Source organism: Oxyura jamaicensis, chromosome 27, assembly GCF_011077185.1.
Source record: "Oxyura jamaicensis isolate SHBP4307 breed ruddy duck chromosome 27, BPBGC_Ojam_1.0, whole genome shotgun sequence".
NCBI lineage: Eukaryota > Metazoa > Chordata > Aves > Anseriformes > Anatidae > Oxyura > Oxyura jamaicensis.
The window spans coordinates 5,474,982-5,490,304 of record NC_048919.1 but is presented as its reverse complement, the minus strand read 5'-3'; the positions used below and the strand labels follow the sequence as shown (position 1 = coordinate 5,490,304).

Here is a 15,323-nt window from a genome sequence, read left to right as displayed (position 1 = left end):
GGCACGGGGCAGCGCGCGGCAGCTTTGGCGCTCTCGATGGGAGAGTGGGGGCATGGGTGACCCCCCACCGCCCTCCTCCGCTTGCTCACTCTGGGGCTGCAGGGTGAAAGCTGAAAGTTGAAGAGTACAAAACCATCAACCCCTGGCTCTCAGCTTGTGATGGGAAATGAAAATATTTGGATAAGCCACGATACAGAGCTGCTCCTATTTACAAACCTTGATCCTGTGGCCTGCACATCAAAAGGCCTTCTTTTATAAAGCGCGCTCTGCACTCCTGGCTCCGTTTTCAGGCTGTCAAGGGCATTATTTGATGTTCCTCTTTTGTTTGTTTACATTAATTAAGATGGGCAAATCCATCACTGTGACTTTCTCCCGCCATGGCGGCGGGGCGAGAGCGGCCGGGGCACACGCCTGCTGCAGGTGTTCGGCGGGTTTTGTTCGGCGGGTGATAAAACACACATTTGTTCTCCAGGTCGTGTGGACAGACTGACACTTTCCCGATAAAAGCCCCCCCCCCCCACCCCCCCCCCCCCCCACGGGCAAAATATTTTTTTTTCTGGGACAAAGAAAAACAGTGGGCCAGTTTCAACTCCGCTTCCCGCCCGGATGCTCAGGGCAGCGAGGAGCCTCGCGTTTCAGGCACCGCTCAGGCTGGTGCCGCCGCGCTCGGCCCTGCCCCGTGGGCAGCTGAGCTTTCAGGAGAGCACGTACCCGACTCTGCACGGAGCCCACCGCCTGTTCCCCAGCTCCCTGCGCAGCTGCTAATGCAGTGGGCAGAAAGCACTACATTTCCTCCTTCTTTTGCCCCACTGCAGAAAAGTGCCCCAGGTCCTTGCCTCCAGCATCTCCAGTGCCCGGCGGCACAGCTGGCATTGCCAGCCCCCGCTGTGGGTTCGTGCTTCGGGAACTTTGCGATTTAAAGTGCCCAAAATGGGAATGTGAAGCCCAGGGCCTGCCACAGCTCCTCGTCTTGGCATGGTCTCATACCAGAAAGGCTGTAAAATGCTGAGGGTCCCCCTGCTCTCTGCGTGCAGAGGCGCGTGCTGCTCACAGCCCCGGGGGGGCTCACTGGAGGCCCCCCAGGCTGTGCGGGACCTGGGCTGCCTCTGCGCGGGCTGGGGGGCCGTGGCTCGGGGGGAGGGAGCTGGGCGCACTGAGGGAGCCGAACGACTCACGCCTGCTGAGCTGGACCAGTGCGGGCACGGCGGCTTATAAATTTCAGTCAAATTAGTTGAAAGATGAGAGGCAGCGTGGTCTAATGAATTTTGCATGGGACAGCGATCTCTTTCCTGTGAGTTCCCTCATGTTGCTCAGAAAGTTGTCCAAACTCTGCCGGGTCCAGCTCCCTTTGGCGTGGGGCCGGGGCGATGCAGGTGGCTGTGCCCCTGTTCAGGTGTTCACGGGATGCCCGGCTCCTGTCAACAGCAGGCGCCCTGTGCCCGATGTGCTCTGCTTACACCTCAGTGCTCCCTAAAAGCTTGTCCTGACTTTATCACTTCCCAGATGCCTTTCTTTAACACACATCTGTATTATTTTATTAAATACTGTGGTTTTCTAGAAATGGGTTTGCAGGAATGGAGGAATGGTTTGCTGATCCTTGAATTCCAGCTGTTTTTTAGACAGGGGACTTGGGAGCCCAGAGTCTTTCCAAAAGGAAGCAGCTTGCTCTTTTTTCCTGTTTTTCTTTTTTTTTTTTTTTTTTTTTTTCCTGAAGGAGGTAACTGGCACTTCATTTATCTGGGGGTTTGTTATGACTCTGAGCTAACAGATACCACACTTAGCAAACTCTCACTCTCCACTAATGGAAGATACTTTAATCTAATTGCCCCGTATCATCTAGCACCAGAGCCTCCTCCCACGTCGCAGGCACAGTGCTCATCTTCCCCACAGCGAGCCGCAGCTCGTGGGGACGCTTCCTCCTCTCCCTGTCCTACATGGCTCCGTGCCCAGCTCAGCCACGAGCAGGGAGAGGGATGAGGGCGCCTGGGAGGACTCGGAGGCACCAGGTCTGCTTCTGTCAGCCTCGCCTCGGGGCGCCAGGCCCCAGAAGGAGCTGGGGAGGGAGAATTGCAAAGGGGAAGCTAAAGCAGACTGGTCGGGACATGGAAGTTGCAGTGAAAACGGTGTTGGTTACCCGGACTGAGAAAAATGAGGTGTGAAATCCTGGGTTACGCTCGCTGCGATGAGCCCCGTCTTGGTGCCGAGGCCCACGGGGTTGCGTGCTTGCAGTCTGGGGAGGGCAAAGGAAGGCGGTGCCTCCCCTCTGCCCCCGCTGGGTTTCGGGGTCTTCCCCTCCCGTAGCAGCTGTGACGGGGCTTGCTCCAGCACGAGCAGGGCCAAGGGGCCCTCGCTGCGGCTGCCTTGTTAAGACTCAAAATAAATAAATAAATAAATAAAACCCCCCAAACTTGTTGCCTGCCAGAGTTTTAAAGAAGCTATTGGACCCCGGAGAGTCCCAGTAGTCCTAGAATTTCTGGAAGGTCCTAAACGAGATTTAACACAGTGATGTGGTGAGGATATTTTCCTTAATTTCACATATTCTAGCAGTTTATTTCCCATTTTCCTACAGAGCCAAAAATTGGAAAGCTGCAAAAGGCAGCCCCTATTTTTGTTCAAAATTTAGAAGATGAGCTTTGAGAGGCTAAGAACTGCCAACTGGAAGGATGTGATAACCAGGGGCCCTTATCTCCATCCCATTGGTACTGATAATACTTCCTTTGTTAAAAAAAAATCAGTTTTAAATTGAAAAGGGTTTAAATATTTTTTCTTACATATCCATCAAGTTAAAAGTAAATTTATTTTACAAATAAAATTCAAAACATTGCTTTTGTACATTTTTATTTCAATTTCACTCTCCAAGCATATACTGTTTGACATTAGCTGTAAATAAAAGTTAATAATTGCTTCCTAAAAACTGCATCTTTCACCATTTTGTAACATAATACAAAATTTAAGTACCCAAATAAATGTTTGTTAAGCTACATAATGACTGAAATATTTCTGCATAGAAATAGTGTGTTCTGCTGGTTAGCTAAAAGAAATGTTAAATTTACCATAAAAGCTAACTTTATCAACATGTTTTAATGGTTACCAGCTTTCCTTAAGAAAGTGAATAAAAAAGTACAAATGCAAAACAACATTAAAATGGATGATTTCAATCAAGATGTCTTGCTTGATGATTTAAATCATCATTAAAATGGGCGATTTAAATCACTCTGAGTTAATTCAACCCACCCAGGGCTCCAGTTCCTGCATCTCACTGCTGGCTGCTCTGCTGGGACCGACGCCACCCAGAAAGCTTCTTTCATCACTTGGGCTCCCGACTGCAGGAGCCCGATGCTTTAAAAGGAAACATCTTTGTCCCAGACCAGCGCAAAGCAGGATCCTCTAATGAGCTCCAGACACTCCCTGTGCCGTGCTCTGTCTCCTCGTGAAGCTGCACAGGGAGCAGTGAAGTTGAGTTAAGTCCTGGGAAGGCGGGGGACTTGGGGCAGGAATTACTCACATCACCTGCCCCTGCCTTCGCACCCCAGGCTCTCTTTGTACTCAGTGGAAAGAAAGTGCCTGTTTCTCTCCTCGGTTACAAAAGAGAGCCGAGGGAGTTCACCGAGATGTCTGCGTCTGTTCGGATGAGGGCCACGCTACGCCGCTGACATAGGTGGGAATGCAGCCCAGCCCCGAAAGCCTCGCTCTGACAGAGGCAGGAAAAAACCCAGAAGCTGCTCAAGCTGTGTCAGTTCTGTGGAGTTTTCATCTCACAAAAAGCCCCGAACACAAACCCGAGCGTGTGCTGGGGAGAGGACCCTTGGCCCTGGGTGCAGCGGGGGCACAGAGCTGCCCACGCCACCTCCGCCCCGCGCTTCTGTCCTGCGTCAGGCCCTTGTTTTGGGCTCACACCTCATCCACACGTGGAGTTAATTGTGGCTGTGGATAGACAAGATACTAAAACCCTGTGTAAGGCACTTAGGACTGAAAAACGCATGTGGTACAAAGCCTCCTGTCAGTATAAATTGCCTTTGCCAAGTCAGATTTGTGCAGAAATAATCCTGAGGTTAAGTACGATCTGAAATTCATTTGGCAGCTCTGGCGTTCGTCTCTCCCCTCACTGGCAGTGTCTGGTGGCCACCTCCGGCCTCCCCAGCCCAGCTCCCTCGGCCACGCTCCCGGCACCCCCAGGGGGCTCTGAGCCGTCCCGGGGGGGAGCAGGGGAGGACGCGACGCGGTGGGGCTGCAGTGGAGCAGGGCAGCAGTGAGCCGGGGGCCAGGGCCCAGGGCTGTGGGGGAGAAGGATCCGGCCATGCAGCCTGCCATTCAGTGAGGTTTGCCGGGGGGGTTGTTCCTCCCAAACAACACAGCTGTATCCAGATTGGCAGCTGCTCTAGCACATTCATTTTGTAGAAAGGCATCCCTAAATGGGAAGAGAATAATTTACACTGACATAAAGCACCTTTATTTGGATATAACTATCTACATTAAGGAGGTTGGATTGCTCTTACCATATCAGTATGGTGTAGTTGAAGCTCTATTACTCGTATATAAGCTGTTCCTGGCTCTGCTCCTGATTTATTTTACTAGCAGAGCTAGGCTGGGTGTGTCTAGATTCATGTTGTGTTGATATCAGAAAATCAACGTTTCTTTTGTAATCCAAGGTATGTGAGGTAAATCAACAGGGCTCCAGGGAAGGCAGGGGCATTTTATCAGTCTAAAACGAGAGAAGTGAGCCCAAGGGGAGGATTTGCCAGAGAACGTGCTTTTATCATTTTACGACCTGTTGATTTTACTTTTACAACAATTACTCAGAAGTAGGAAGCAAGGAAAAAATAGACCTGGGCCTAGATGAAAGGGAAGTGGGAGAATCAGGCCGCCTGTTCGAAAAGAGAGTTCAGTCGTACGGAAGGGCGGCTGCCTCGGGTGCCTGCACGGCCTTTCCGACCGCCGCGGGACTCGCACAGAAGAGGCAGCAGCTTCCAGCATAGACCCCAGGCCTCTCAACCGTGCTGCTGCTGGCCGGGGGCTTGGGGGTTTGGGGCTTTGGAGGTTTGGTTTGCCCCGGCCTCCATCGGCTGCTGCCCAAACCCGCAGCACCGCACCGACCTCCGGGCCCAGTGGTGGCCAACCTGCACATAGCAGGCTGCTCTCGTGCCCCCGCTGCGCTGCCCTGCCGGTGGGTGCCGGCTGCCCCTTCCCTTCCCGCCCCCTGCATCCGCGCCTTACACAAATGGAGGTCTCGAGGGAAAGTTGTTCTTCATGTGAAACACGGCTCTGCAGTTACAGGAGAGAAACCAAGTAACAATGAAAACCCTCAGGGAAATCATTTAATATTTCCAGCCTTCTCACATGGGTTCTTGACACTCGGGTCTGCGGAGGGGAAAAACTGATTTATGCCGTCAGTCGTTAGACAATGTGGAGGTGAGGTCAGGCGCGGGCATTCCTCATCTCTTCCCTGGCGCTCAGAGATCCCCTGGGCAAGGTGGAATCAAAGCATTTCAAATGGTAGAGGTCATGAGAGTGACACTGTAAGAGGTAAAAGAGCACAGCCTCCTGCCTCCTACAGAATGGCTGACACCTATATATCTTCATATTGCCATTGTTTCCGCTTGAAAAATTGCATGTCGTTTGTTTTACTTTTTCCTAACCCTCCTCTCTCCTTAAATCCTCTCGATTTTCCACAGTGATCTATAGGAATCATTTGTGTCAAGGCTGACGATTATGTGGTTCAGAATTTTTATAGGAGTAAAGGCCTAAGCCGTACGATGGGCTTTAGCCAACAGGTGTCTGGTCTTTGTGCAGCCTCACCAAGGCCCTGTAAATTAAAATCACATCTGCCTTTGGGGAATTCTCCGTTGATCTGTGGCTGCTGCGAGGGGCTCGGGTCGAGCGCTTCTCACGCGCGGTGTCGTGTTGCAGGACGGCCGAACACAGCAGGCAGGTACGGCGGAGGGTCGAAGCCGTTTGGGCTGCTCGTTTGGCACTTGCTTGCTGGGGACATGGGCAAAGAGGGGTCTCTGTTGTTGGACCTGAACCACAGCTGGACTGACGTCCTACCACACAACGGGCCTCTGGGCATGATGAAGGTCAGATGAAGGTGAAATGTTTCCAGTGGGAAACTTCTTGGTGGGAAGTTTCCTTCTATTGGGAACAAGGGGAAACCCCAACGGCCCCCTCCAATGTGCACTGCAAATCCCTTGCCTGTATTCAGTCCTGTTAGCTCCGCAAGTGAGTGTTTAATGAAGCCGGAGAACGGTTCCTTCTGGCAGAAGGAGCAAATGTTGCTTAGCTGCACCCCGCATCGATAACCATCGGTGCCTTCGCTCAGGGAGTGACCGGGAGGAGAAGGATTGAGCTGGAGCACGCAGCGGCAGGGCTGCGTCTCCCTGCGCTGTGAGGCACCCCGGCATTGCCATCCTTTCCCCACTCTTCTGCTGCTTTGATTTTAGCTCATCCCAGGGAAGGAGAGAGGAGAACTGTCTCTAACGGCCCCCCAAATGTGCATTGGGGGGCAACATGCGTGGCACCACACATCCGAAGGGACCTTCTTTCTCCTCACCCAGCACGTCGTGTAGCAGGGTCCTGGTTTGAGGCTCGAGCTGCCAGCGCTGCCTTGCACGCAGCGGGACATGCGAGGGAGCAGGTTTTGGTTCTGTTCCAGCAGAGTCCTCATGTCAGCAGCCCCACAAAACTCATGGGTAACAAACCCACGAGTGCAGTTAACGGATCAGATCTGCAGCTCCTGTTGAACCCAGCGGTATTTTTATGTTGGCAAAGATGTCAGGACTGAGGTGGGAGGCAGTCAGCGGACGGCGGTGCGTGTTATTGCATCCCTACAGCTCCCATCCCCAAGCCCCGGGAGCCCTCTTGAAATGCGCTGCAGGAGGACGGGGACCAGGAGAGACAGTCCCACGCCGCGAGCAGCCAGCCCCGCGGTGCTCCCGCGCGGGGGTCCTCAATAAGGCCTCAGATGACAGGCTTAGGTTTCCAAGGTGGTGGTGTAACATCAGTGAGAAGCAAATATTTGGCCAAGTGCACCCTGAGGTAAGTTGGTGTCCGGTGTAACCGCACAGCGTGCCCATATGTTATTACTTATCCATCAGCCTCTTTGAGTAACGACGTACAGGGCCAGGGCGAGAGTTAGCTTTTGTCAAGCATATATTTCAGCGGCGTTTAAATAAACTCATCGAGCTGCACGTCTCGTGAACTTTCCTATTCCATCTGTCTGCGCCGAGCCACCCGTGGAACGAAATGGATGAGGCCTTCAAACCTTCTCCAGTCCCCGGAAAATGAGCCAGTCCAGTTAACAATAAATGGTGGCCGGTTGGAGCACACATGACCAGTCTAGTGAGGAAGAAAAGAAAGTTGAGCTTAATGAAGTCCCTGTGCCCGTGTCCCTGTGCATGGACAGGAAAGGACGGGTGGTTTATAACTGTTTATTGGAGTTAATGGTAATAAATTCCTCACTTGTGATGCATTAACTTTAATGTTTTCATTACGTGATGATTTAGGTTTTCCCTTTTCACATTGTAAATCATGTTGTCCCGGTAGCACAGCAGGTCGAATGTCTGACATAATGTTATGTTTGGGGGAGAGAAATAACAGGGGAATGAGTTGCACAGATTATATATTTATATACTTAATACATTGCGCTTTTTTTTCAAGGACTTTAAAAAATTATGTCCTGATGAAGTCTGTGGACGGGTGGACAGACAAACCCATCTGAGCACAGATTTGCAAGTTGCTGTTGCAAAGCCCTGCAAAGGGCTGGTTTCCATAGCAACTTCCCAAATGCACTTGGTGCTGAAGGGTTTTTTCCCTCCCTCTTTGCTGAGTGTGAGCCCTTAGCTAATGAGCTGTGCAAATAGATATTGAGATTTAGTGTTTTTTATTTTGCAATTATAGACTTAGTGATTTGGAAGGAAACTTTTGGGCCAAAGGCTCTGCCTCCTCTTTGAATTCCCTTTTCTTTTCCCTTGGTGAAGTTGGTTTAACTTTAAACTTGATGTAAAATTTTCCAGACAGAATAAAAAACACTAGTAAAGTTGGAGGCTTTTTTCCACCCTCCCGGGCTAAATCCTAGCCTGATCTGCAGTCAGCTGTTTGCCACTGACTGTCTCTTCTCTTGTTTGCTTATCAATCATAAAAACCACATTCATGGACTCCTCCGAAAAAACAACAATGAATCCAACGTTAACTTGGCATCCAACAAAGGTCCATCTGTACACCCCGTATTTATTTCTGTTTGGTCATTAAACGTGGGCCAACAAGAGCTTTCGGGGCAGCATAGTTAATTAGGCACCGCTCAACCTCAGGTGAGAATTGCCATTTTCTTGAGTGACTTCCATGGATTTTGTGTTCACTCCTGGCTGTCAGCACTTGTCAAAGGCCTCCGCAGTTGCTGGGGACCAGTTAATCTTGGTTCCTGCCTTCAATACTGGTCTGTGCTGGCTGCTACAAGAGAGCATTCAGAAATTCCCCGCAGGCGCTGTCCCGAAGGAAGCTCTGGGTCTGGCTGAAGTTTTGGGTTGGGCTCTTTGGGCTGCTCTGCCAGCTGCAGTGCCTCGTGGCACCGTAGGACTCCTGAGCCTGAGGAGCACCGCTCCCGAAACTGAACGGGGAGATTTCAGCTGATAATTTCCTCCCAGTGATTTGTTGCCATTGATTTTTAACTGCCTCCTGCTTGCTGACTAGCTTTCAATCTAGGTGGTTATCCTGGAGTGGATGCCTACGCTCTGAACTTTGCTTACTAGCCTCTACTGAAAAGTCAAGCTGAAACCCAAATAAATCTTCTCTACCGTGCCTTGCCTTTTCTTCATCTACTTTCTTATTTTCCCACTCAAAAAAATGCAATAAAATTAGTCTGGCACAAGATCTATTTCATGTGATCCATGGTGACAATTGTTTAGTTCCCCATTTCCTTTGAAGTAGTTGCTCATTCCATTCCCGCCTTTATAAATGCTCCCCAGCCGTTCCCAAGGCGCTGAAAGGTTTGGCGACGTTCCTGGGGGGCAGAGGGAAGCGTGTCCGAAGGGTCCCAAGGTCCTGGGGCTGCCCGGGGGACGCGCGGTGAGCCAAGCAGAGGGCAGGGAGCAGGGTGACCGCGCTGCTGGCCGGCGGCTGGCTGTCTCACTGCAGTGTGTTACGGGGTGCAGGTGTTGGACAGGGGTCTGTGGGCTGCCCACGCTGCTTTGCCGGGCTGAAGAAGCGTGGAGTGCCAGGGACCTGCCAGGGAGCGCGCTGGCACATCTCACCCGGTGCCGGATCTGTCGGCCTCCATCAGCAGAGCAGGGAGTGGAGGCGCTGAGCCTCCCCATCCTCCCGGCCTCCCCCCCAGGAATCAGAGCACGGGGCAGATCTTCACGCAGCGAAGTTACAGGAGAGGGCCTAGGGGCTGCACCTGCCTTGCGCGTGGTGTGAGAATGCAAAACCTCTTTCTTGATCTTGGAAAAGGTGATGGTGGCGATTTAAATTTGGGAACGATCATTCTCCTGTCAGAGTCTGAAAGGAACGCGGCCCATGAACAGCTCCTCACGTTCACATGTACAAAACATCGTCTGGGCGAACCCAGGAGCACTGTTCAGCAGTGGCCGTGAGCGCTGGGCGCCCAAGCAGCCACATCAGGGACCCGTGTGCCATGGCAGACCTTGGTGGCGGGTGGGATTTCCAAAACCTTTCAGCTAGCCCGGCTCGCTTAGAGGAGGCTGGGAGGGGTTGTTTGTCTAGTTCTGATTGTTTTTACTCTCATTAGCTTCAATGGAAAAAAAGTGCAGCCACCACGGAGGGCTCTGTTTGAAATGTATTTGGGTGTTCCTAGTCAAGTCCCCAGGAGCAGAATCTGCTCTTGGCACATTTGAGCTTGGTGAATAAGCTGGAGGATCGGGAATTAGCTGTAACCGTCGTGCCTCCGTGTTCCATCCCTTTGAACAGTCAGTTAATGTGACAGCGTGGGCTCCAGCGCGGCCCCTGGGCTTGTTTGGCTGCAGCTACTGTGACATTTTGTGCAGCTGGTGTGCGTGACTCAGAGACCAAAGGGGCGAGAGCTGAAATCCAGAGGTCCTTGAGGACATGGCGAAGACAGGGTGGAACAGGCACGGTGCTCAGCAGCCAGACTCCTAGAAACTGCCCAAAAGATGTTGTCTGGCCAGGAAAGGCGGAGGCTCTTTGGGTGACCTGGGCAGAAATTGTTCTCCTCGTCCACCCGTGTCAGCCTGGCAGAGGGAAGCCTCCGAGGCCAAGAGCATCCTCTGGGGGGGTGCAAGTCACTGCAAAGGCTGAGGCGCAGGAAGGCAGGGAAAGGAGAGAGTGGGTGTCTGCTCCTGCACCTGGAGCGGGGGTTGCTGGCCCCACTGTCCTCCCACTCCTGAAATGCTGCAGCTTTGTGTCCTCTGCAGAAAGCAGTCTCCGAGCTTACGACACAGAGCTATGCCCTGCGCTGCCAGCCTGCAGCCGTTCCTCCACTGGAGGCTCCAGATGCAGCGACATGTCCCATGGGGTCAGGAAGCTCACCTGGGGGAAAATCCCTGGGATGCAGCTTCCAGAGCCCTCGGGAGCCAGGCTGGAGAGGCTGCAGGAGGGTGAAGGAGAGGCCACGAGGGGTCTGAGGTGCCGGGAGCTGTGACAGCGGGGGGCTCAGACGGCACAGCTGCGGCAGGCGGTCGGTGCCAGTACCGGCCTTCTGCTGGGCACAGGAGGGGCTGGGGCCGGCACAGGGGTGGAAGGGACCCTCGGGACCGTGCAAACACAGCCACAGCCACAGCCCTGCAGCGCAGTGGCAGGAGCCACTGGAGAGGGGCCATCTCCCTGGGAGGGCACAGATGGTGCTCTCAGATGAATTTAAGGCCTTTTCTTTTCCCTCTGTTTTTATGAATGGTGAATGGCCGTTAGTGGTTGGAACAGATGACCAGGCGATGGGCTGGTTTTTCCATCGCCCAGAGCCCTAGAAGATGCGGTGGGCTCCGGCTAACCTGCAAGCTGTGTGGCCCTGGGCAGCGGCGTCTGGCGGAGGCTGCCTGGCCCCTGCCACAAGCACCCGAGCGAAGGAGCCCTCAGAAGCCAGAGAGCTTCCATTAGGACACTTTAAACCATGGACACTTTAAAGTGTCCATTAGGAGACTTAAAACCCCAGGGGCTGTATTTGCAGGTTAATATTGCCATTTGCTGCTAGCAAAAGCCATCTGGATTGTCGCTGCAGGCAGGCTGGGGGCGTGGGGTGGGCAGGGGACCCCCAGCCCTGCTCGGGCTGCATCTCCCCACCCGCCCAGGTTTAAGCTGTGTGGCCACGACTGGCAGGGCTGTGCAGGGGAGGCTGTGGTGTTTGTGTCATGTCCTGTAAAACTTCACATTTCCAGAGCTTTGTGCAATCTAATCAGTCCTCTGAAGCCCTCCCTAATTGTGTTTGCTTGTCTGAGTAGCCACCTAGTACTTAAGGAGTCTCCTCTCATCCTGATCTTCTGTGGGGAAGCTGAGGCACCTCCGCAAGGCAGGAGAGACGCGGGCTCCTGGCGGTGTCAGGGGCGATGCTGCGGAGGTGCCGGGCCCAGGGGCTGCCAGCCCGGCAGGTCCTGGCCCCCAGGGCACCACAGCACGGCACGAGGGGCTGCCGACGTGGGGCAAAGCAGGAGCTGTGGGCACAGCAGCTGCCCTGGGCTTGCAGGCAGGATCTGAGAAAGGACGGGTGGAGAGAGAAAACGCGGGGCCGGCCAAGGCTGCTGCTGGCTCCCGCCACGTCCGTGCTGCTTCCCCACTTTGGTTTCTCCTTGTGGTGTTTGGGAGGCCCCCGCAGCTCCCCCAGGTCTCGCCCCAGGCTGAGGAGAAGAAGCAGGGCCAGGACGTGGGGCTGGGGGAGAGGCCACGGCCCTGCCCTGGCTCCAGCAGCAGCAGCGAGCGCGGCGGCGATTGCTGCAGCCGGCTGTCTTGGGGGAGTGGGGGCAGAGGGAAGCCCCATGCTGGTAATGTACTGGAAGTAAATGAAATTAAATAAGCGAAGCAGCACTCGCAGCTCCTGCCTTCCCCCCTGGGTAATTCAATTCAAGCGCTCGTGCTGATGGGATCTCACCGGGGCTGCCTCTGTCACCCCGCTGGGGCCTGGAATCTTAACGTCTAAATAAAAGTTTCACTCAAGCATTTTTTATGCTCCTGCCAGCAGGATCAGCGAGCTGGCGTTGGGCACATTAATGTAATATTCATACTCGCAGGGTCTCCCTGTGCATCCGGCAGCACCGTCCCATTTTCATAATTATGAATGTCCCATAAAATGACATTTAGATTTGCATTAACAAAAGGGGTTGGGGCTTGGGTTTGAGAAGAGAATTCTCTTTTTTACAAGTCAGAAGCTAGAGAAAAGCCTGAGCTCATTTTCCTCGGTGCGCAGGTGCTTCCACTCGCCTTGGGAGAGGGCCGGGTGCCAGCCCGGCGCCCCAGGAGGTGGCCGCACGGGCAACGTTTGGCCCCTTCTGGCGGCTGCTCTGCGGGCCCCCTTGGGGCCGGTGGGCCTCCTGCCGCAGAGCCTTGTTGCCGAATCTGGGAGCACGGCGAGTGCTGCTAGAGGCCAGGGCAGCGACCAGCCCCATCTCTGGCGGTGCCGGGGCCACCTGTGCCCAAGGAGGGTGCAGGAGCAACGCGGGGACATAATTCTGTGCTACCTGCCTTGGGAAAATCCCCTGATCCCCGATGCAGCCCAGCCTGAACCCTGACGCAGACTCTGGGTCCCGTTCAGCATCCTTGTGTGGTTTTGTTGTAAGAGAAATAGTAAGAGCTCAGCACCAGTTGGATGAAGGTCTGGATTCCCCCTCTGCTCCCAGGTCCTTGCGGGGCCGCGGTGCTGGACGTGACCAACTGCCCCTTTCTCATGCTCATGAAGCTGCTGCCCTGCACTTCTCCGGAGCAGTTAGGAGTAAGCTCAACCCGAGTCGAACTGGAGAGAAGGGAGATTTATCCCTGCGGGAAGGGGCTGCCCACGTCCTCCAGGCACTGTGCGAGGCCCCGGCCGTCCTCGAGTGTGCACCACCTCAGGCAGCCATGCGCAGCCTGGGACACGGCCGCTGAAGGTTTCCAGCCAGCAAAGAGCAGCAGAAGGAGACGCACGTAGGGGAGCCTTTCCACCAAACCAAACTTTGTGTGTCTTTGTGTCTGCCGTTCACCCCGAGAGCCATTTGCAGAGGATTTATAACAAGCACTGAGTTTGCAAACAGTAAAACACAAAAATGAAAATAGCCTGTGAGTGAGGGAACTGACAGGGGATGGATTGGGCCAAGAGCTGGGCGTTAGTGTGACGCGCTAAGAAAACAAGAGAAACTCTTGTGACCTGGGAGTCTGAGAAGTTATTCATACTTAAAAGGCTGCCAAGGCCAGGCACTGGGGAGATGATTAGTGGTGTTTCGTTAGTCATTTTTTATTGTCTTTCAGTAAAAGTTATGATGACAGGAGATGAGCAGCAGAGACCGGGGAGACCACAGCAGCAAGCCGTGGCTCGGGGGCTTCCCGGCCGCGCTGCCTTCGGGGCCGAGCTGCAGCCAGCGCGCGATGCAGTCCCCTCATGGGGGAGGGCTGCAGCACAGGTCCAAGCACACCCTCAGAACGCCACGGTATGGCTGGGTACACAATTCTCAGGACTCACATAGGTGGTGTGATCTCTCTGCAAGGATGCTTCACAGCTGGGAAAAAGGTCTTTGGAGGGATCCGTTCCTCTCCATTTGGACTTAACGTGCACATGGGTTGCATGGTGGAGAAGCATTGTGTGAAGTGGAAATCCCAAAGCTTTGCTTTGGTCCCTACAGGACTGGAGGAAATCACACCGAGGCCTGTTCAAGACACAGGGAACATTCTGAAGCAAGGATATCTGGAGAAGAGGTCCAGAGGTAAGGCCTGACAAGTACATCAAGTCTGGGGGGCTCACTTCGGGCTGTGCTTTTATTCTGTCTGACAAGGTAAAGGAAGATGTGAGTGAGATGGTGAAGGAACGCTTTTGGTGGAGGAGCTGCTATGGTTCGTGACCACCCTGAGAAGCACAGTACACCCAAGTCACTGCTAATAAAAGAGGTGGTCAGCTGGAAGGGGAGGTAAAAGTTATTTAAGTGTTTGGTGGTGCTCACAGTGGGATTCAGAAAGCCGCTGTGGTTTAGCAGCTCTCATCCCTTTGACAGCCTGGGGGATTTAAGCACCTGGCTCTTAGAAACAAAACTCCCCCCCATCTTCACCCCCTGGGTTCGGCACCTAGACCAGAAGCTAGCTGGGGGGCTCTCCACCACAGTTGAGCACCCAGAGCACCCTCCATCCTGCCTGCGTGCTCCAGGGACTCCACCAGCAACTCAGGGCAGCTCAAAGTTACTAAGAATGTAAAATTGTAGATGAAGGACAAACAGGATAATATATCATTTTGTGCAGATTTGTCAGCAGACACAAGCGGTACCTTTCAGGCTTTTCTTAGGCATCATACATAAAAGGAGAGCACAGCCTTTATTTATTCTCTTTTGTAGATCAAACTCTACAAAGATTAAAACACAGAAATTGCATTAAGCAGCAGCCTAGTCCTCTAAGGCAAGATGTGCCCTTCTAACAAGCAATACCTAATGAGGATAAAATCCTGGTGAAGACAAGGTAGTTCGTAGCATCACACACATTAGCAAGTTGAGATAAGGATTGTGAGTCAGCCTCAGGTTTATCTTGATTTTACTGACTCTTGTGAAAGCTACAAATTATTTCCTCATCAGTCAGATTTTATCTTGATTTATTTACTGTATGACAGGTGGCATGAGGTAAGAACAACCCTTTTCTCCTCATGATCACCAGCTGAGCTGCGTAACTGTTCCTTGCATGTTGTAGCTTGCTTCAATTACAACATAAAAGACAGTTGCTTAAGCCTCAATTAGAGAGGTTTCACCCAAAGCTGTGTTTTCTGCAGCCCACTCAGATTGGCTTGCTCTCCTTTACTTGGTTGAGGTTTTGTATCTAAATTTGCTTGCCTAAACTTCGTGCTGGAAATCTACAGGATTTTGTTAGGAGTAAAAAAATCTTTACCTGACAGTATGTTCATCTAGAGAAGCATTCAACAAAAGAGCAGGACTTCATGTTTTTTATTCCTTTGTTGTCTTTTTCTTTCCAGACCATAGCTTTTTTGGGTCAGAGTGGCAGAAGCGGTGGTGTGTCCTCAGCAAAAGGACCTTTTACTACTTTGCCAACGAGAAAAGTAAGTGGTGAGACATCCACCCATGGCCTCCAAACTGTGGACAGGGCTGGGAAGAGGGGAGAGCCCTTGCCAAAGGGCAGGCTAGTACCTGACAAGGGAAAAGCGTAGACAGTGGGCTGTTTCTTTACCTGCAGCTGCTGTGGTTTTA

The 15,323-nt window shown here is 52.9% G+C and overlaps 1 protein-coding gene across 3 annotated transcripts in view; it reads left to right on the top strand.

Annotated features, from left to right (window-relative positions):
• SKAP1 (src kinase associated phosphoprotein 1) overlaps positions 1-15,323 on the top strand; it is a 140,443-nt gene that overhangs the window by 103,631 nt on the left and 21,489 nt on the right. For all 3 annotated transcript variants that reach the window (XM_035347536.1, XM_035347537.1, XM_035347538.1), the window contains 2 exons: positions 13,767-13,847; positions 15,092-15,175. In XM_035347536.1, the coding sequence (XP_035203427.1) occupies positions 13,767-13,847; positions 15,092-15,175 (165 nt within the window). The remainder of the gene's footprint in view (positions 1-13,766; positions 13,848-15,091; positions 15,176-15,323) is intronic.